The sequence below is a fragment of the Lactuca serriola genome, chromosome 2 (genome assembly GCF_051521515.1).
Source record: "Lactuca serriola cultivar US96UC23 chromosome 2, Lser_US96UC23_V15, whole genome shotgun sequence".
Classification (NCBI taxonomy): Eukaryota; Viridiplantae; Streptophyta; class Magnoliopsida; order Asterales; family Asteraceae; genus Lactuca; species Lactuca serriola.
Window position 1 is genome coordinate 25129661 of NC_136409.1, and position 23184 is coordinate 25152844.

Consider the following 23184-nt stretch of genomic DNA (forward strand, 5'->3'; position numbering starts at 1 on the left):
AGAATGGTAAGAGATACTTTTCAAAAAAATCCAGAAGTTGATATGAAATTACGACTTATTGGGAGAAGGGAGCAAGATGGAAGAACATATAACCTACCGACTGCTTCTGAGGTTGTTGCTTTAATAATTGGTGACATTTCGGATTCAATCGAAAAGAGGGATATAGTCGTTCAAACAAAAAATGGTTGTCTACAACGTATCAGTGAATTGCATCCTTCGTACCTTCCTCTTTAATATCCATTGCTATTTCCATATGGGGATGATGGTTATAGTGTTGACATTCTTCATAGAGGTGTGTCATATACGACCAACAGCAAGCGTGCGAAATGTACAATGAGAGAATATTTCGCTTATAGGATTCAAGACAGAGATCATTCGTTCTCTCTCATACTTAATTCAAGAAGGTTGTTTCAACAATTTCTGGTAGATGCCTATACTATGATGGAAACGGAGAGAATGTACTACATACGTAGGCAACAACATGTTCTTAGATGTGATTCTTATGAAAATTTACATAACCAAAAAGCTCAAGGAACGACTGATATCTCGAATGTCGGCCAACGTGTCATATTACCTTCATCCTTTACCGGAGGTGCACGCTATATGCTGCAAAACTATTTGGATGCCATGTCACTATGTAAATGGTTTGGATATCCTGATTTCTTCATAACCTTTACGTGTAATCCCAAATGGCCTGAGATTAAAAGGTTTCTTAAGGATACTTCACTTCAACCAGAAGACAAACCTGATATACTATGTAGGTTGTTCAAGATCAAGCTTGATGCATTCATTAAAGACTTAAGGGAGAACCAAATTTTCGGCAAAGTTCAAGCATGTAATTAAAACTATATTTTTTATTTTTTTATAAAACATTGATCTTATTATTATATTTTAAATATGTTTTGATATCTAATCACATTCTCTTTTATTTTTTGTCAAATCCTTTTACAGATGTTTATACCATTGAATTTCAAAAAAGAGGTTTGTCGCATAGTCATATATGTCTATTCATGCATTCTGACAACAAGCTACCAACTGTTGAACTTATCGATCCAATAATTTCAGCAGAGATACCAGACATAATTGAAGATCTTGAATTGTATTCACTTGTAAATGAGTTTATGATTCATGGTCCATGTGGAGCTGAAAATATGAATTGTCCATGCATGGTGGATAAAAAGTACTCTAAAAACTTTCCAAAACAATTCAGTAATCATTCGTCTGTTGATCAGAATGGTTTTCCGTTATATAGGCAAAGAAACGATGGTCATTTTGTAGAAAAATCAGGTGTAAGGTTGGATAATAGAAATGTTGTTCCATACAACAAATATCTATTGAAAAGATATCAGGCACATATTAATATTGAATGGTGCAATCAGGGATCTTCTATAAAGTATTTGTTTAAATACATAAATAAGGGTCCTGATAGAGCTACAGTTGCTGTTGTACCAACCAACAATGAATGTGAAAATAATGATGTGGTCGATGAAATAGCTGAATATTACGATTTTAGATATTTATCAGCATGTGAAGCATCATGGCGAATTTTTAGATATGATGTTCATTGCAGATATCCTTCTGTTGTCAGACTACCTTTTCATCTTCCTAATCAACAGCAGATTGTATATGGCGAAGACGATGATATTGATAATGTTCTTGACAAACCTTCTGTTGCGGCTTCAAAGTTCACAGCTTGGATGGAGCGTAATGCAATCGACAGTGAAGCACGAAAACTCACATATGTTGAATTCCCTACAAAGTTTGTTTGGATATTAAATGGTCGATTTTGGAAGCGAAGGAAAGTAGGAAAAGCCATCGGTAGAATTCATTCTGTTTCACCTAAACTAGGTGAAGCATATTTCTTAAGGATTCTTTTAAATAAAGTAAAAGGACCAACATCATTTGATGAAATTCGCACGGTAAATGGTCAAACACATTCTTCTTTTAGAGATGTCTGTTATCCACTCGGGCTATTAGATGATGACAAGGAATACATTGATGCAATTAAAGAAGCAAGTCATTCTGGATCTGGTTTTTATCTACGCTTTTTATTTGCTACATTGTTGATGTGTAATAGTATGTCTAAACCAGAGATCGTTTGGGAAAATACATGGGAATATTTGGCAGATGGAATTCTATATAGCCAACGACAAAGATTTAAGTCAGCAGGTATTACATTTTTTCTTATTTTTTAAAATTAATTTCTTTTTGTTTTTCAACACCCATTAAATAATTAGTAATTAAATTATTAAATATCGACCACATATTTTATTAATTATTTAATATTTTCGTGCAGAATTGTCACTCGGAGTAGATGAACTTAAGAACTTAACTTTGTTCGAAATACAACAAATTTTACTTCGAAACAACTCTACTCTCAAAAACTTCAAAAACATGCCATACCCAGATGTTGAATCCGTTTCTTCTTCAAACAATTGACTTATCACCGAGGAGCTAGATTACGACATTCTCGTGATAAAGAATGACTATGATCGTATGTTTATTGCATTAACAAATGGGCAACATAACATTTTCCTAAACATCAAGAGTGTTATTCAAGAAAATAAAGGAGGTGTCTTCTTTGTTTACGGTTATGGTGGAACGGGTAAAACTTTTTTATGGAAAACAATATCTGTAGCAATTAGATCTGAAGGAAATATTGTATTAAATGTTGCTTCAAGCGGTATTGCTTCCTTATTATTGCCCGATAGTAGAACAGCACACTCTCGATTTATAATTCCATTTGAGCGTACAAAGGATTCTTTTTGTAACATAAATCTAGACGGTGAGTTGGCAAGCTTAATAAGAAAAACCTCTTTAATAATTTGGGATGAAGCACCTATGGTCCATAAGCATGCATTTGAAGCTTTAGATCGAACTTTGAAGGATTTATTAAGGTGCGTAAATTCAACCATCTCAAATATTCCATTTGGAGGGAAAGTTATTGTCTTTGGAGGAGATTTTAGACAAATTCTACCTGTTGTTCCGGGTGGCAGTAAACAGAACATTGTAAATGCTTCTTTGAGTTCTTCATATTTATGGGAACATTGCAAAGTCCATAGATTAACAAAAAACATGAGGCTAACTATTGGAAGGGATCAATCAGATATAGGAAAAATAAGAGATTTTGCAAATTGGTTGTTGGATATAGGAGAAGGAAAACTTGGTGGTCCGAACGACGGTGAAACGATTATCGATATTCCAGATGATATTCTCATTAATGATTCACATGATCCTATAGGTTCCTTAATTGAGTTTGTATATCCTTCAATTTTAGAGAACTATAGCGATATAAATTATTTCCAAGAAAGAGCGATACTTGCTCCAAAAAATGAAGTTGTCCAGGAAATAAACGACCGTTTGCTTAAGAAGTTTCCAGGAGATGAAGTTGAATATTTAAGTTCAGACTGCATATGTGAATCCGAATTTCTCAATGATCAATTTGATGCAAATCTATACTCTCCTGATGTATTAAATGGTCTCAAGGTATCCGGTTTACCAAATCATAAGTTAGTTTTAAAAATTGGTGTTCCAGTAATGTTACTGAGAAATATTGATCAGAAAAATGGCTTATGTAATGGCACAAGAGTACAGGTGTTATCATTGGGCAAACGTGTTATTGAGGCACATATAATAACTGGAACTAATATTGGAAATCGGACTTTTATTCCAAGAATGTCTTTAACTCCATCAGAAAAAAAGATTCCCTTCAAATTCACAAGAAGACAGTTTCCTTTGGCTGTTTGTTTTGCAATGACTATTAAAAAAAGTCAAGGACAATCGTTGTCAAAGGTTGGTTTGTTTCTGAAAGATCCAGTTTTTCACATGGACAATTGTATGTTGTCTTATCTAGAGTTCAGAGCAGAGAGGGATTAAAATTATTAATTTTAGATAAAGATGGCAAACTCACAAATAAAACTTCCAATGTTGTTTATAAGGAAGTTTTTTCGAAATTTGTAGCCAACTTTTTTGTAACGTCGTTTTATTCAATTTTAGCAAATCACACTTAATCCATCATATTACTATATTTTTTTATAATTACGTATTGTTGTATTTTATGTTAATTTCATTACACACATTCGTAATGTATCATCTGCATATGTCCAACAAGAATCATGCATAAAAAAAAAAGAGTTTTCAAAAATCTTCATTCCTAATTAAATACTTCCCATTTACTTAGTAATTAAATACTTACAAATAAAAAAAATTATTGAAATATTCAATATTACAATTTATAAGTTATCAGAATTATTGAAATAATATTTTATTAAATAATTAATTTTTAAATTCAATTCAAAAACAGCACCCGTGGGTTCCACGGGTTTTAACCTGGTGTAGTAATAAATGAATATCAATTTCATTAATAAACTTACCTTTTAATTTCAAATTTCCTAAAATTAAAGCTCATTAGTTTCTTTTATTTATTTAAATTTAAAAGATAAAAATCATTTGCGTTATAATAATTCATTATTTTTCTTATTTTCTTATAAATTCAAAGTTCTTAAATATTTTGACTTTTATATTTAACTTTTTTTAAAATTAACCCGTGTAATACATGGGTCTCACAACTAGTTCTTTAAGAATTATGAGATTTCATTCATGATTTTACTAAATACTAACAATTTTTCTATATAATACCCACAAAGAAAGAAATCAACGAATCCAGTGATTTCATTCTTTAAAAATCAAGAATTTACTTGAAATTGAATTTATTATTTAAGAATCAGATTTCCGTTATATAAAAATGCACTAATTGGTATATATATTTTGAACTATTGTCATAAAACTAGTGAGATAGATGAAACAAATTGTTGGGGTTGCAAAGTTATTCATTCATAACTTTGTAAATGTTTGACTTTTGTAAAACCCACTTGCATGTGGTGCTTTAGCCTTTAGACCCATTTGTTAGAGAGTGAGAGAGAGACATGTAAACACCTCTATAAATAGTGGGTTCATACCACTTGTAGAGGTGTGCTTGAGAGATGTAAAAGTGAGTGTGTAAGTGTGTGTTAATTATGTAGTCTAGATCTAGATCCTTTTTGTGTAACACCATATACATTCAATATATCTCTTAAACACCCAAATCACCATGTTCAATTGTGCAAGCTTTAATTCCGCATGTCAAACCATGTTCTTTGTCACTACAATTGGTATCAGAGCTTGGTTTTCACGATCAACGTGACTTTTGAAGAACGATTCTCGGTTTGGCAATTTTTGTCGCAACTTGAACAATTTTTGGTAAGTCTCTCTCTATGATCTCTCTTGATTTCGTTGAAATCGTGCGTAACGTTTTTGATTTTTGATCGTTTTGATTCATTGGATCTAATTTGTTTCAAACCTCATTGTTGATCCAATCAATTTTTGTTTAGATCAAGTCCAAACCAAAAATAAAATCAAAATTTGTTTACTATTCATTGTTCAAAATCGAAGCCCAATCCATGAGTGATGTTTGATTCAATTGATTTGAGCCCAATCAAAAAGAACTGTTACTGTTCATAGATCCGTTTAATTTTGAGCCCAATATGTTTTTGTGATCTGATTTCATTATTCAGCCCAAGAAGTGATTAAATCCATCCGATTCTAAAATTCACTTTTGTTCGTCGGTTTTTTGTTCGCTGATTACTTATGCGACTATGTTCTTATTATGCATATTATTCAGTTTGTTCTTGAGTTTCGTTTTCATCTCATCATTCTTAACAATCATTTGGTATTGATTATTAATCTGAACTTAGAAATCGATTTCAGATGAGTCGTATATGATGAAATCGATTTTAGAATTGGAAATCGGAAATTGACTCTTTGATCTTGATGAGATTAATCAAGAACTGTCAAATTTTTGTGAAGAACATGTGAAGAACAGTTAGATAATCATGTTTTGATCTGGATTTTGTCATTAGAGTCTTTGATTTCGTGTTTAGTGATCTTTGACTTTGAAAAGTCAAACTGAGAAAAAGTCAAGATCGATGTTCAAGTGATGATTCCTTGAATTAAAGGCTGAAATCGGTTGTTACGAGTTGAATATGAGATATGGATAACGAAATCGAACTTACATTTGAATTTAATTTCGAATTTGGATGTGTTGTATTCTTGATGACGAACTCTGTAAGTTGATTGGAGTTCAATGTGATGAACAAAAGTCGATATCAAATGGTTATTGGTTATAGATGTCGATCGGTTTCGCATATTTGAAGGATTGGCTAGTAGTGTTCTTGAGTTCGTGATTTTGGGTTTGGTGATTGAAAAAAAAAAAAGAATATTTGATTTTGGAGTCGATTTTAAGACTTGGGGAGTATTGTTCGCAAATCTAGAGTTGTTCTTAACTGAAACGCGAAGGATCAATTGTCGATAGTCAATGTTTTTGGAAGTCGATCGATTATGCGAAGTTGACTGATACTGCATTTTAGTTCGCATAAGGTTGATTGTAAAAAGCAAAGTCGACTGGGAAGAAAACTTAAATTGGGAATTAAGTTCGCATCTTGGTTGGATTCGCATCTTCCATGATTGTTTAATTCGCATTTTGGAATCAAGTTCGCATTTGGATGAGTTTCAGCAAATATTCAAAATTATTTTTGATTTACACACTTGTCTAATGAATCGGGTTCGCATTTTCCTATTGAGAGTTCGCATTTGATTAATTGGGTGGAACATGCGAAGGGATGTGAAGGATGTGGGAATGAAAATGCGAAGCCTGTTATTACCAGTTCAATGAAGAAGAAAGCCAAGAGTTTCGCATTTGGTCCCTGCTCTTTTCAAGAAATAACACAAGTTGCCCAACTTCGCAAGTTTGAAGAACATGCAGAAATTGTCAAAACGAATACCTGTAGTTTCGCATTTACGACAGTTTGTACCCAACTTCGCAAATGGGGTCATAAAATGCTGAAATTGCAGAATTTTCAAATCTGGTCCTTGCAGTTTGTGCGAATTTACACATTTTACCCAGTTTCGCAAATGGGAGTGTGTTTCGCATATTTGGCTGTTTTGGGCGCAACGGGTCACTACAGAATTTTGAAATTGACAATTTCTACCCATTTTTGAGAAATTTTGTCAAAGGCGATCCGTGAACGAAGCTAAAAATTCAATATTTTTTGGATTTTTCGGATTGAAGCACAATGTTTATGCCACATGTTAAGGGGGAGTTTTGGCATGAAAAATTCCGAATAGAGCACGTTCTTTTTCCATGGAGTTTTATAATCAAATTTCGATTATAAAAAGGGGGAGAAGTTTTATATGGAAATTCGAACTTGAATTTTTCATATTACGCGGATTTGAAGACCGAAGTGATCTTGGAGTTTTGAAGCCACGAGATGATGCAATTGGAAGTTCGGAAATGATGTATTCGAAATGGGTTTGGAATTATTGAAGATTTTTGGGGTGTGTTTTTATGCGCAACTTTTGGGTGATTATTTGGAATTAATCATTCGTTGCTGCTTGGTTTGTATGGTCTCACATCCTAGAGCCCAAATTGAAGAGTCATGGAAGAATTGAAGATTGAAGATCATTTCGACATGTGTCACATTTGAGGCTCGAACCGCGTAGTGTTTGATTTTGGAAGATTTGAAGTGAGTCATTCATTCCTAACTTTGAGGGGGAGAATGTTGGGGTTGCAAAGTTATTCATTCATGACTTTGTAAATGTTTGACTTTTGTAAAACCCACTTGCATGTGGTGCTTTAGCCTTTAGACCCATTTGTTAGAGAGTGAGAGAGAGACATGTAAACACCTCTATAAATAGTGGGTTCATACCACTTGTAGAGGTGTGCTTGAAAGATGTAAAAATGAGTGTGTAAGTGTGTGTTAATTATGTAGTCTAGATCTAGATCCTTTTTGTGTAACACCATATACATTCAATATATCTCTTAAACACCCAAATCACCATGTTCAATTGTGCAATCTTTAATTCCGCATGTCAAACCATGTTCTTTGTCACTACACAAATTTTATTCTTTTAGAATGATTCATAAGAACATTGTATAACATATTTTAGAAGTATTTACAATATTATTTTTACACATTCATCAAAGCTATATACCATTTGAAAATTATTAAAGAGTAAGAAATATTATTATTACACATAAAAAGATGTTACATGGTATAACATATTCTTCAAGAACATGAGATCAAATAATCTATTCTTGATATGAATTCTAAAAGAGTGCGCATTCATGTCAACACTATATTCGATTTTCAGTTACATGCGGTGGTCCGAATATATAGATAAATTTTTCCGATTTTCCAATTTTCCAACACGACCTTCAAATTACCTTGCACATATACTTGATTTTCTGATTTTCAGCCATTCTTCTTTATGAGAAACAAAAAAAAAATAAAACAACATCATATCCACCTTCAGATTCTATAAGAATGTGAAAGGAATATGAGAAATTAAGAATATTCTATAAGAATGTGATCAAAATTTTCAAAATGAGCTAACAAAATACCACATCTAAGAAAAAAAAATCCTTGAAACAATAAATAATTCTTGTGATATAAACAAAAATTCTATCGTAATGATACTATAAAAATTAAGCATATTCTACAAGAATGTATCCAAAATTTTTAAGAATATGAAAATATAAGAAATTACAATATAGTAATACATAATTCTATAAATAGGCTAATCATTTCTTTCAATAAGAGACAAATAGTTTATGGGTTTGTCTATTACAACATGGCACGCAGCACAAGTTACGAAATTTGTTTTCCAACTATAAACATCATTAAGCATATATAAACTCTTCCTTCGTAATGTTATGTGTTTATTTGAAATTAAAGAAGCCAATCACCACACGATCTGAATACTACCTTAGAACAAGAGATGTAAGTTTGAAGAGCACAATTCCATTATGTACTCCATAATATATAAATATACTCTTACTTTACAATGTAATGTGGTAATTTGAAATTAAATAAGCAAATCACTATACAATTTAAATACTACCTGGAACAGGGGATGTAAAATTGATGAAGTTGGCCAATGATTAATTCGATCACTCCACAATACACATTGATTAAGTTATTGGCAATTAAACAAAATTAGATCGTTGCGCAATTAAAAAAAATAACAAATTAATCAATGGAGAAACAATATATCCTAGCTTCTAACAATTTGATTAAGCTATCCTTAATTTACAAGGAACAAGTGATGTAAAAATCATGAAGACGATATGAGCAGATAATGATTAAATTGAATTTTGTATTAGGGACCAAAAATTCACCAATCGAAAATCATCAAAATGTATTCTCCAGCACCTTACTCATCTGATTTTGAAGTCGTAACCATGAAGAATTAACTTATGTCACATCTTTGTTCATCAAAGAGTATTCACAGGAACTCAAGCAAGAACCAAGAATGTGTCCTTTGTTTTCATATAGGGTTTTAGAATTGGGATTACAGCGTTGAATCGTCTTCACATAAAAAGGAATTTGAAACCAAAATTAGTCATAAAAATACCTTCACTTGGCAATGGAAAAATCCAAGGAAGAGGAAAAAAGAGGCCCACTAAGAAAGCGATGAAATCTTCCAAAAAACCGAATGAACGTGTGATATGAATTTACTTTCATGATTATAGGCTTTTAAATTGGTATATGATTAATTGATTAATGGAAATAATAATTACATTAGACAAATTTGCTCCTTGATAATGATTGACCTATACATACACAATAATTATAGGGGGTGTTTGGCTTAGCTTTTCTATACCCAAAAGTCATTTTTAGAAAAGTTATAAAAAGTCAGGATTTCTGACTTTTCCAAAAAATTTATTTTCCTTGTATAAAAACTCCAAAAGTAGCTTTTAAAATTAGTTTTGCCAAACATCTTTTGTTTTTTTTTTCTTTTCCAAAAAGGACTTTTAGCTGTAAAAAGCTAAGCCAAACACCCCATAGTATATACATGAATCTCTCTCTCTCTCTCTCACCCCCATATATATATATATATATATATATATATATATATATATATATATATATATATATATATATATATATATAAAGGTTGTAAAAGATGCTCGATGGTAGTTCGGTGGTGGACTGCAGTCAATGAATTAATCAGCTAGGTGAGGATTAATCAGGGACCATTAATTATTAAGAAAATTATTATTAAATTAATAAATCTAATTTTAATCCTAATAATATAAAGTAAATAAGCATTAAATTTTAATAACAAGTTTAACAAGCACAACAAATTATCATCCATAATAAACAAAAAGGTTAATAATAAGTTCGACAAGCACACCAAATCATCATCCAAAATGTCCATATTAAGTTTAAATAGCACAAAAATAACATATATTTTCCTATAACATTCTCCACATACTTCTGTTATTTGAACCTCATCCGACTCATACTCCTCTTCTTTTCATACTTACTCCTCACTCTCGGACTCAAAATCTTCATCGAAAAGTTCCCTCGTTCTTGGACTTTCTTGGGGTGCTTAACTCTCATCGGTTCCTACATCTTCATTAACCGTTTCAGGGTTTACTTCATCTACATCACATCTATGAAAATCAACAATTCATTCTTTAGCCAAGTGTGAATGATTTGCTAATAGCACTTCCCATGGTTCTACTTTTCTCTTTTGGTTTTTTTTTTGTGTAACTAGAAATATAAACACAACAAAGAATTTGAAATATGCTTAATATTTAATTTTTATAAATATAAAGTGAATACTTTATATTACTAACCCCTCAATCATGCTCCAATTGCTTTCACTACCAAAAGAACTACTAGTTAAAGAAAGAATCAACGTTGCAATCTTCGTCAAATGGGTTGTGAAAGCAATTGGAGAAAGATTGAAGGAGTCGTGACACCAAATATTCCCCACCAACTAGCTATAATTTTTGAAATAAAAACACATTATTAATCGATAAATATCAAAATTTTATAAAATAAATAATGAAAAGTAAAACCAATTACCCGGGTCAAACTCTGTATCGTTCACACTACAATTTTTAATTGCAAGATCGCAACGAAATCTATAAACTTTTTTCTTGTACTTTAGGAAGACAATATTTACAACTTGGCTTTGCATATCAAAATTTCCACAAAGTAATGGATCAAAAAATCAAGAATCGAATTCATTATATCGGGATCATATTGGAGTTGTGGATCCTTATAATGATAATATGAATTCAAAAGACAAGACGTTATTGTATACTTGAATTTAGACGGCCTTTCACTTTTTTGTTTATGATATCTATAATAGGCTTGTATGCTTTCTCATTACCAGCCAATGATGTGGTAATTTCTTCTTTTGCAATTTTAATCTCCCCGTAAACAAAACCCATTGAGGGTTTCCAATCCGCATCAACCATTCGAAGGAATTTCACCAAAGGGGAGAAGAATTGTAAACATTATGTCACACTGGACCAAAATAAGACACTTGACATCATTTATATCTGGCGAACCCTTTAGGCGTATCGTAAAATTTACATTCCTCCCATTCGGTACTAGAAAACATATGTCTTACTTGGTCCTTTATTTTGGATAACCTTTGTAATGTTAGAAAAGCGGAAGAAAATGTCATGACTCGCGGTCGCATAATTTCCGTTTTGTTGGTGTAACTTCTCATCATCTCCAATGTTTTTTGGTGAGCATAAATGAAGATGGTTAGTTTCTTTGCTTGATCTAGGATTTTCTTAAACCTTGGGAATGCTTCGATACCTTGAAGAAATAAACATGATTAAATAACAAATTATAGTATAAAATTGAACATTTTAAAACAAAATAAATTAATAAACTAGTAAAGTAATAAATACAATAAATAGAGTAAATAAACAAAATAATGTAATACGTTCAAGCATAAGTTTAATTGTATGTGTCGCACATGATGTTCAAAAAATAGATGGTCTTTTCTCTTTTAGCAACTTTGTCGCCCCATGTTATTTGTGGCATTATCGGTCACAACTTGAACAACATGCTCATGACCAACTTTTTGAATGTAAGAATCCACATATTCATATATGTTTTGGCTTGTATGTGCTTTGTGCGGATATTCTTCTGAAGATAAAAAATAGTACCCATCTTCGAATTAACACATAAATTCATTATGCTCCTCCTTTTTCGATCGGACCAAGAATCCTTCATAATCGAGCATCCATCCTCTTTTCATTCATGTCCATTCTTCTTATTTAAAAAAAATTTCTTTAAACCTCATTCTTTATAAGTGTGTCACTCAAAGCATATTTAGTAGGAGGTGGAAACCCAGTTCCAAATTGGCCAATAACCTCCAACATCATTTTCAAGTTATTCCTTCTAAAGGCATGAAAAGGAATTGCATTCTCGTATGCCCACCTATTAATGTATTTATGGACCATTAATTTTCTTTCTTTCCGGACAATATTGTTAAGATCAACATTTTTTTCCCTTTCTTGCATTCAAAACTTCTTCGAGGATTATGTTTGAGTAGCCATCCATGGGGCCTATAACATTTGGTGCTTTCAACCCCAAAGACGCTTTTACTCCATCCACGCTATCATAGAATTCTTTTCTCAAATCTGATCTTAAGGCCTCATCTTGCTATTGTTTTGCTTTCTTTTTTAACATCCCTTCATTCATAGATTTTCGACATTTCAATTGATCAACTTTTGTAGAAGTTGGACACGAAGATACATTCCCCCTCAAAAGAGCAATATGTTGTTTCATTCTAGTAATACCCCCGCCAAACGTTTTTCCATACAATTTACATTTCAATCTATCCAAGTTGCTTTTATCTGGTGTAAAACCATATTCCCAACCAAAATCATCAGAATTTTGTTTATGTGTACCAGTGGTCGTTGATCCCACAAATGATGTAGTCGAAACATTAGAAGTCATTGATTGCCAACTGTAATAATCATAATTATCATATTAACACATCAAAAACAAATTAAAACCTTAAAATATACAACATAAATTTTGGATAAATGCTTGACAAAATGATTATAGATCAACCAAACAACTTACAAATGCTCAACATATCTTACAGATTAATGTTATGGCTAAAGTGATAAAAAAAAATACTTAATAGGTTCATATTGAGAAGCCCATGTTAATGAACATTGACCTGGAAGATAACACAACAAATTCCTTAAATAAAAAATTTGAGTTCTACTACATAATCATTTTAAAGAATGGGCATTAGAGCCAATTAGACATTTTATAGCTCTATGAAGGTTCATGGAATATGGAAAAGTTTAATCTCAAAATAGAATTTCATCTCCTGTTTTCCCTGTGACAACCATCAAAATTCAAGTCAGTTCTAGAATTGATAAACTTAGTTGCACATGTAGGAATGACACATACTAGACTTAGTAACTAGAAGCTAAGTTATAACCTACTAGAAACTTGGAAACAAGTAGAAATGAAGGATAGTGTACTTGGATTTCACATTGGTATGTGAATTCTACAACTACTTAACTATAATGACTATCCATATTCGGGTCATTCCTTGACTTGAACACCTTTTCATGAATCATATACACACATCATGCATTTGACCTAGTAGTAGAAATTAGGTCCGAGTCTCATTGGAACTTAAGTCAAAGTTGAAAGCTAGGACTAGTATACTTGATTCCTCAATTTCACTTGAATCTCGAAACCACTATATAGAATGTCAATAAACTGATAAAATAAGTTACAAACATTATTTATAACTAAAAAAGATTTATAATACAAGAAGATAAATTGAAGTCTCAAAGATTCTATTGATTTTGATATCCAAAGATTTACAAACTCTCAAAAACCCTAAATGCCCTATTAACATAAATTTATGAAATTTAACCTTAAAAATTCTATGAAAATAGTTATGAAGCTTATAATATGATCTTAACAATTAAAATTATGAAAATTCATTCAAGGAAAATAAAATTTAACTCATTAACATTTACCTTTAATTTATAAATCAAAAATCAAGGTTTTATGAATAAAAACTTGATTTTAGTGCACATTTTATACAAAAATTGAGATATTTTATAAAAGAATTTAAATTTTATAAAAGAAAATGAATGAGAAAGGGGTATTACACTTCAAAAATCGCCCCCCTCTCCTCATTTCACTCTCATTCTCCAACACACACACATCTCATCTTTCTCTCTCTAAAAACTTCTCTCTTGCTTCTCTCTAAAACTGACGAGCATAGATGCTTAATGTAACATCCCGGAATATCAGAAGTAGAGTTGAAGGGCTAAAAGTGTAAGTGTGAGAGGGCAACTCGGTGAGTTGGTGCTGAGTGGAGAAAACCCTAATTTTGGAAGTTGAGCCCTATATAAAGAACATAACACTTCTTCCCCAGCCTCTTTACCTTCCCTTTGAGTTCCAGAAACCCTAAATTCATGTGAGCCTTCCTTGGTGAGAGATTAGAGCCTTGGAGGAGGTAATCTTGGAAGGAAATTGAAGAGCAAGAAGAGTGGAGCAAGGGGCTTTGCAGAGAATTGGTTCATTCATCAGTGGGACCCTTCATTGGAGGTAATAATCTTCTATTTGAGCTTTTGTGCATCTAGATGTATCTTTTGTGGGGGGTTTTGGGGCATAAATGAGGTCCATCTCAAGTTTGGTGTAAGATCTGAGGTTGCTACCTAAGATCTAGGTTGTTTATGATCCAGAAAGCCATAAAGTCCATGCTCAAGAGTTGTTGGTGAAGTTCTTTTGTCCCAAACCCTAGCCCTAGAGTGTAAAATGCCTAGATCTCTTTGGATCCACGTAAAGTTTGCCACTTTACGTGATGGATGGCTTATAGAAGGGTAGATCTATGGTTTAGAGCTTCTGCATGGCTTGGAAAGCCTCTGTATGGTTTCAGATCTAGGGGTGCTCGGCGAGTCACAAGGGTGTACTCGGCGAGTTGCTTGAAGATAGACTGTAACTCAACGAGGCTGAAGAACAACTCGGCGAGTTGGTTGAAGATGGGCAGGAACTCGGCGAGTTGGTTGCATATAGCCTTGGACTCGGCGAGTCTGTTCTTGGACTCGGCGAGTCTAGTTGTGAGGTCCTAACCTTTCTTCTGATTGAGCTGTGAATTGGTGAGTCAAGGGATGACTCGGTGAGTCGAGTGTGAAAGGACTCAGAGTTGTTGGACTCGACGAATCTTGGGGTGACTCAGCGAGTTGAGTCGCGGATTGGGTAAATTATGTGCATGGGGACTCGGCGAGTCATCGGGTTGACTCGGCGAGTAGAGTCAGTCAGGGTTTGACTTTGACTTTGACCAAGGGTTGACCAGTTGATTTCTAGGGGCATTTTGGAAATTGTTGGCTTTTGTTTTGAGTTCTGTGTTTTGGTGTTGGCCAGTGTTGGAGATCTTATCAGTGGTCGGAGCAGCTTGGGTTTATCTGTTCAGTCGGCAATTGCAAGGTGAGTTATCCTCACTATATCAACAGGGTCTACGGCACCAAGGCCAACCCTTTATCGGATTGTGATCCGGGTATCGTTATTATGTTATTGATTTGCTATGTTGCATCCTGGTAGTTAGGATGGTATATGATAGAGACCTGGTTAAGGTCGGAATCCTAGTATATAGGATGATGCTATGCTAGTGACCGGTTAGGTCGGTATCTTGGTTAGGATGATTTTATGCTATGTGATCTGTTATATCGGTTTGATTGGATGTGATATATTATATGATTGAATGTTTATGTGCACATGGTTGATTGGACTGGGGTTGGGTTGAGGCGGGACCTGCTTTGTGCTATAGGCCAACATACCCAGGGCGGAACGGTTATCCCAAAGGCCCAACGAGTAGTCCGGATAGGCTGTAGGCCCCATGAGGGCCGACCAGACGTGCCGAGGCTCGGAGAATGGACCAAGCCGACTGAAGGCCCAGTGCGGGCGGACCAGTCATACCGTAGACTTAGAGAGTGGAGCAGGTGGATTGAAGGCCCGGTGCGGGCAGACCAATCACACTATAGACTCGATGTATGTGGTTAGACTCGGAGGATGGACCAGGTGGACTGAAGGCCGGTGCGGCGGACCAGTCATACAATAGACCCGAAGTGCATGGTTGTTCTGTGTTCTGTTATGATATGGCATGTTATGCGTGTATGGTATATGTGGTTGGTATTTTGGGGATATCTCACTAAGCTTTCGGGCTTACAGTTGTGGTTTAATGTTTTTCAGGTTCTTCAGGTGACCGTGCCAAGGCAAAGGTGTGATCGTACCGCTCCTCATGATTATGTTTTGTGATGTGATTCTGGGAAGACTCTGAAATAATTGTATTGAAAACCTTTTTGTAATAATTTTATGAAATCGGGTTGTTTTTGAAAAGTTTAAATTGGTTGGAATTTTATGGTCGTTACAAGTTGGTATCAGAGCCTTGGTTTGAGTGAATTGGAGGAACATTCGTGTGAATCCAGTCTCAAATCAGGGAGAGTTTTCAAAAGAGAATTTAAAATGGTTTTCAAAATGAGTAAAGGAGGACGCGGGGGTACGATCAGCCGGAGCCAGTAAGTAACCCCAAAATACCATTCATGATATTTGTTTTTGAGCTTTGATAGAACAGCATGCTAGTACTAGGCTAGGGATCTTCAGGATTTCATGATAATGTTGCCTAATTTATGATGCCTGTTAGCCTAGGGTTTCCTTGTGGGAGATTTCCAGTGTTCCTCTAGGAGTGAGGGTTGAGTGCTGATATGTATGTTCTTCACTAGGGTGTTGTGGTATAATTGATATAAATATGGGTAGGTGTGGAAGGTAGTATGGGCCCGTACTACTGAAAGCACAGGACCCATACGCGTATCAAAGAAACCATGACCTTTAGGGATGGGTTGGGGGTTGGTTCCCGGGTTAGTGGGAAGTATCTGAGATCTTGCTATGTTTTTCAGTATGGAGGTTTCGAGGCATGATGGGAGCGGATCCGGGTCAGGATCGGGAGCAGGAGAGGGAGGTCAGGGTGGGTCAGTACCGCCCGAGGTTATTGGTCAGATGAGCACGTGCGAGTTGGATGCTAGGATTTGTGAGATCTTGCATGATGAGGTTGTTGCGTTGTTCCGGGCTGAGTTGTCAGAACTGTTTGGGTCGATCAAGACCGCCATGGTTGAGAATTTTGATGAGCGCTATGCGGCTCTCACAGAGACGGTTGTCGCGGCGGCTACAGCGGCTGTAGCAGCGGCAGGGGAGGAACTAGTCAGGGTTTTCAGTAACGGGACTTCGATAATACGAAGCCTCGTACCTTCGATGGGGTTCAGGACCCGATTGTTGCTATGAGATGGTTGTCGGACGTGGAGGGGTGTTTCTTAACGTGTTCATGCCCTGCTGATCAGAGGGTGAGGTGTGCTCTGAACCTGTTAAGGCTCGGGGCGAAGGATTGGTGGAGATTGACCACGGGGTCGTATTCGGATGCGCAGAGAGCTGCGGTTTCATGGGATCAGTTTCGGGAGATGTTCAACACTCGTTATGTTCCGCAAGTTGAGAGGGAAACATTGGCTCAGGAGTTCCTGGAGCTGAAGCAGGATTCGAAGTCGGTGACGGAGATCACCAGGATGTTCACTGAGAGGGCGATGTTTAGCCCCGAGTTTGCTTCGGAGCAGGCTCAGATGTCCCGATATCTGAGTATGCTCAAGAGGGATATCAGGCAGTTTGTGTCTACACAGAGGTGCGAGACCTTGTTAGAGTTGCAGGAGGCCGCCAGGCGGCGTGAGTTGGAGATTGAGTTACAGTTGCGAGAGTAGAGGCAGGCTCCGGTGCAGTCGCAGCCGGCGCCGAAACGGTCCAAGACCATTGATTCTAGATTGGGAGATCAGAGCAGCCACACTTGTGGGAAGTGTGGGAAGGATCACACCAGAGTTTGCAGGTCCGGTGGTGCATGCCGCAAGTGCGGAAAGGAGGGGCACTATACGAGGGATTGTCGGCAGACAGCCCCGGTTCGGGATTTGAGGATTTGTTATCATTGTCATCAGGTTGGACACTTGAAGGCCAACTGTCCACAGGTTGTTGCAGGACCGGTGCAGGCTCCAGCACCGGCCACTTTGAGGATTACGGGTGGAGGTCAGGGTGGAGCGGAGCCCCCAAGGGCTCAGGGTCGTGCTTTTCAGCTTACAGCAGAGGAGGTCAGGGCAATGCCGGATGCAGCTGCGGGTATGTTTCTTCCTTGATGTCTTGTTATTTTGTGATTATTTTGGAGTATTGTATATCTGCTAGTCTCGTTGTGTGGTTTCTGGTATTGCATTCGTTGTTCCTTGAGGGTTATGGTATGGTTAAGGGTTTGGTGTTGGGAATTTTGTTGGTTATCATTCATGAGGGTTATTAGTGGGAATCTGGCGTTTGGTCTGAAGGTTGAGCAACATCTGCAGTTTGAGGAGTGGTTGGCTGCAGGTCGGGTTTCTTTCGAGCCATGATGATCCGTGATAATATGTGATTTTGTGAGGGTTGCTCGTTCTAGTGGGAACCAGATCGCGTGTAAGGGATTGTGTTGTGTAGGGTTGATAATGGAGGTCGGTGATGGCGACCGGTGGTTGATAGTCAGTGCTCTAAGTGGGGAAGAATTGGAAAATTCTCCAGAAGATCGATGGGCATCAGAGGTTGTTTAGCTGCTTGGAATTCAACAGTGGTTCTGTCAGCCAATAGTGTAGGCTGGTATGAGTAAGTGGCAGGCATGCGGGGCGGGATACAGGCCAAGGGTGATTGATTGTGGAAGGCCTAGGATCGGGCCGAGATTGAGTATGTAGGGTGGAGATAGAGTTCGGAACCCCTAGAGGGCTAGAACAATATGCATGCGGGAGTTTTCCTAGAGGGATAATTCGGGATGTTGGATACTAGTTGAGCGGTCTGGATAGACTGAAGGCCGGTGGGCGTACCAGTCAGGCTGAAGGCTCGGAGAATGGTCCAGACATGCTGAAGGCCCTGGGGGGTGGTCCAGACCTGCTGAAGGTTCCGAGAGTGGTCCAGATGGGCTGAAGACCTGGAAAGGCGGTCCAGTCATGTTGAAGACTCTGCATGTGTTGATAAATTGGTACGGGGATATGGATTGAGTATGTCTCGACGTGTTAGCGTCAGAAGGTCTGGCCCCGGGTATTGATCGTGGTGAGTGGAAGGTAGAGCATGGACTTGAGAATCCTTGCGAGTGGATTCAGAGCGTGTGTGGTGCATGGGATAGCGGTTATGCTATAAGAGAATGGTGTAGTATTGGGTGAGCATTGTGGCACTTGTCATAGTAACAAGGCGGCCAAGTGGATTTCCTTGGTAAGGATAGGGAAAGGAATGTAGCTCCGAGAAGGAGTATAAGTTCACGGAAGTGAAAGCAGTAGTGTAGAGTTATGATTGGGATGTTCCAATCATGGTTGATGAGCAGTGTGTCTGCGGCTGTGGTATGGAATCACATCCGGGTTGGATGTTTGCTGAGGTCACGGAAGAAATTTTCGTGGGTGTAGAGCCAAAAGGCTCGGAAGGAATACAGGAATGGAATCTTGGATTTCAAGTTTGATTTTGATCAAGGATTTATGTATGTGGTGGAAATTCATCCTGGGAGATGTTTGGAGGTGTTGTCAGTGTATAAGTTTTTTCCAACCCGAAGATGTTAGAGCCAGTTCAGCATGCGTATGAGATTGCAGTGGAGAAACTCATGGGAGTTGCTTTGAGGCTGAAGGATGTGTCATCCTATCAGCATGGAATGGATAAAGTTGGGCTCAGACCGGGAATTCTGGTGGTTCATGGTTATTTCTAGCTCGTTGAGTCGAGTGATTGTTGTGATTTAGAGCGAGTGATGCATCATGGGGTGGTATTCAGTTGATAAGTGTGGTTATCGGAGGATGAGGCCGGTGGACGGCTTGAAGCGGTGGTCAGAACACCGCGGGAAGGAAAATTGGGTTTGGGTTTCGGTGGTTGTACTTTGAGGAACCTGGTCTGGTTAATGCCAGGTGGTTCATTGCGAGAATAGTTCTGAAGTTGTGTTGCCACAGGCTTCGAGGACGAAGCCTAATTTAAGTGGGGGAGAATTGTAACATCCCGGAATATTAGAAGTAGAGTTGAAGGGCTAAAAGTGTAAGTGTGAGAGGGCAACTCGGCGAGTAGAGTCGCGACTCTGGTCGCGTGTTAAGTGACCAACTCGGCGAGTAGTATGGGTGGACTCGGCGAGTTGGTGCTGAGTGGAGAAAACCCTAATTTCGGAAGTTAAGACCTATATAAAGAACATAACACTTCTTCCCCAGCCTCTTTACCTTCCCTTTGAGTTCCAGAAACCCTAAATTCGTGTGAGCCTTCCTTGGTGAGAGATTAGAGCCTTGGAGGAGGTAATCTTGGAAGGAAATTAAAGAGAAAGAAGAGTGGAGCAAGGGGCTTTGCAGAGAATTGGTTCATTCATCAGTGGGAGCCTTCATTGGAGGTAATAATCTTCTATTTGAGCTTTTGTGCATCTAGATCTATCTTTTGTGGGGGTTTTGGGGCATAAATGATGTCCATCTCAAGTTTGGTGTAAGATCTGAGGTTGCTACCTCAGATCTAGGTTGTTTATGATCCAGAAAGCCATAAAGTCCATGCTCAGGAGTTGTTGGTGAAGTTCTTTTGTCCCAAACCCTAGCCCTAGAGTGTAAAATGCCTAGATCTCCTTGGATCCACATAAAGTTTGCCACTTTACGTGATGGATGGCTTGTAGAAGGGTAGATCTATGGTTTAGAGCTTCTGCATGGCTTGGAAAGCCTCTGTATGGTTTCAGATCTAGGGGTACTCGGCGAGTCACAAGGGTGTACTCGGCGAGTTGCTTGAAGATAGACTGAAACTCGACGAGTTGGAAGAACAACTCGGCGAGTTGGTTGAAGATGGGCAGGAACTCGGCGAGTTGGTTGAAGATAGCCTTGGACTCGGCGAGTCTGGTCGTGAGGTCCTAACCTTTCTTCTAGTTGAGCTGTGAATCGGTGAGTCAAGGGATGACTTGGTGAGTCGAGTGTCAAAGGACTCAGAGTTGTTGGACTCGGCGAGTCTCGGCGTGACTCGGCGAGTTGAGTCGCGGATTGGGGAAATTCTGTGTATGGGGACTCGGCGAGTCATCGGGTTGACTCGGCGAGTAGAGTCAGTCAGGGGTTGACTTTGACTTTGACCAAGGGTTGACCGGTTGATTTCCAGGGGCATTTTGGTAATTGTTGGCTTTTGTTTTGAGTTCAACGTTTTGGTGTTGGCCAGTGTTGGAGATCGTATCAGTGGTCGGAGCAGCTTGGGTTTATCTGTTTAGTCGGCAGTTGCGAGGTGAGTTATCCTCACTATATCAACAGGGTCTAAGGCACCAAGACTGGCCCTTTATCGGATTGTGATCCGGGTATCGTTGTCATGTTATTGCTTTTCTATGTTGCATCCTGGTAGTTAGGATGGTATATGATAGAGACCTGGTTAAGGTCGGAATCCTGGTATATAGGATGATGCTATGCTAGTGACCGGTTTGGTCGGTATCCTGGTTAGGATGATGTTATGCTATGTGATCTATTAGATCGGTTTGATTGGATGTGATATATTATATGATTGAATGTTTATGTGCACATGGTTGATTGGACTGGGGTTGGGTTGAGGCGGGACCTGCTTTGTGTTGTAGGCCAACATACCCAGGGCGGACCGGTTATCCCGAAGGCCCAGCGAGCGGTCCGGATAGGCTGTAGGCCAAGTGGGCGGACCAGACGTGCCGAGGCTCGGAGAGTGGACCAGGCCGACTGAAGGCCCAGTGCGGGTGGACCAATCATATTGTAGACTGAGAGAGTGGACCAGATGGATTGAAGGCCCGGTGCGGGCGGACCAATCACACTGTAGGCTCGATGTATGTGGTTAGACTCGGAGGGTGGACTGAAGGCCGGTTTGGCGGACTAGTCACACAGTAGACCCGAAGTGCATGGCGGTTCTGTGTTCTGTTATGATATGGCATGTTATGCGTGTATGGTATATGTGGTTGGTATTTTGGGGATATCTCACTAAGCTTTCGGGGTTACAGTTGTGGTTTAATATTTTTCAGGTTCTTCAGGAGACCGTGGCAAGGCAAAGGCGTGATCGTACTGCTCCTCATGATTATGTTTTGTGATGTGATTCTGGGAAGACTCTGAAATAATTGTATTGAAAACCTTTTTGTAATAATTTTATGAAATCGGGTTGTTTTTGAAAAGTTTAAATTAGTTGGAATTTTATGGTCGTTACACTTAATCTATGGGAAAGATTTTTCCGGTTGATAATTCATGAGTCAGCATGCATCTCAATATTTTGGTGGACGATTTTGGTGAAGTATAACCCCAAAGAGATGACGAGAGAGATGAGCTATTCAGAGAGATAGAATCCCTCTTTTCTATTTTTTCTTCTCTCTAAAACCCCCATTCCTTCTCTTCCTTTTACCCACGAAATTTACAGTAAAACCCACCATTTTGCATAAAAATATCCATCGTCCATAAGGTCTCATCAAGGTAAAAGCACCTAACTAAATCATGCAGCAAGTTTCTACTATTTTCTTATGATTTTATGTGCATATTGCTTCAAAAACCAACTTCTACTTCTTCATCTTCTTCAAATTTGTTTCCTTTTGGTTAAAATGGATTTTATAACATCACGGATGTGTTTTAACACCATGCATGTAGAAAAACATGGTTGCATGTTCATGATCTTAACACAAAAATAGGTTTTCAAGTTAAGAACATAAAACTCATTTTTAAGAGTTCTTGAGAAATAAGATTTTTGTATTTTAATGCATGTATGTACATTATGATTTTTAAATATATTTGATCTCCAGAAACATGACCATAACATGCATGGATCATGATTTCATAAAGTATTTCAAAAGATTTACCCAAAGAAATGATGAAAACTCACCTTTCTAACCAATCATCATGCATGCAATCTGTCATATTTCTTTGCATGACTTTAAACTGCCATATCTCACTCATTTCTTAACCAAAATTCGAGATTCTTTTTCTGAAATATAATATTGTAAGTTATCTTTCAAACCCTTTGACCTCACTAGAAAATTCCAATATTTCGATTTTTAACAATTTTTATAAAACTGTTGCTCAAACAATACCTTTTTGTGAATATTAGTTTTGTATTGCATGTTCAAAGGTCTTAATCCTCACTAAAAATCTAGGGAAAATTAATTTGAGCACTTAAGATCATGTATTAAGAGGAAAAAAAGATCTTGATTCGAAAGCCTTTGGAACATGTTGCAAAAATTCTCAAAGTAACATCAATAATCTTTACCAAAATCACAAGAACCAAGTTTTCTCTATAATTTATTGAGCATTTAGGCATGTTTTTCAACAAAAAAAAA

At 37.2% G+C, this 23184-nt stretch overlaps 2 protein-coding genes across 2 annotated transcripts; both read left to right on the forward strand.

The window, feature by feature from the left end:
• The first annotated feature begins 441 nt into the window (after positions 1-441).
• On the forward strand, positions 442-2439 carry LOC145089072 (uncharacterized). Its single transcript, XM_079027569.1, has 3 exons — positions 442-835; positions 952-2169; positions 2297-2439. The coding sequence occupies exons 1-3, from the start codon at positions 442-444 to the stop codon at positions 2437-2439; spliced, it is 1755 nt and encodes a 584-aa protein (XP_078883695.1).
• A 402-nt stretch (positions 2440-2841) lies between these two features.
• LOC145089074 (uncharacterized) lies at positions 2842-3876 on the forward strand. Its single transcript, XM_079027570.1, has one exon. The coding sequence runs from the start codon at positions 2842-2844 to the stop codon at positions 3874-3876; it is 1035 nt and encodes a 344-aa protein (XP_078883696.1).
• Positions 3877-23184: the final 19308 nt, after the last annotated feature.

Coding starts and splice junctions, on each gene's coding strand:
- LOC145089072 (XM_079027569.1), top strand. CDS start 442: ATGGAAACGGAGAGAATGTACTACATACGTAGGCAACAACATGTTCTT. Junction 836..951: donor TTTCGGCAAAGTTCAAGCAT/GTAATTAAAACT, acceptor ATCCTTTTACAG/ATGTTTATACCATTGAATTT. Junction 2,170..2,296: donor ACAAAGATTTAAGTCAGCAG/GTATTACATTTT, acceptor ATTTTCGTGCAG/AATTGTCACTCGGAGTAGAT.
- LOC145089074 (XM_079027570.1), top strand. CDS start 2,842: ATGGTCCATAAGCATGCATTTGAAGCTTTAGATCGAACTTTGAAGGAT.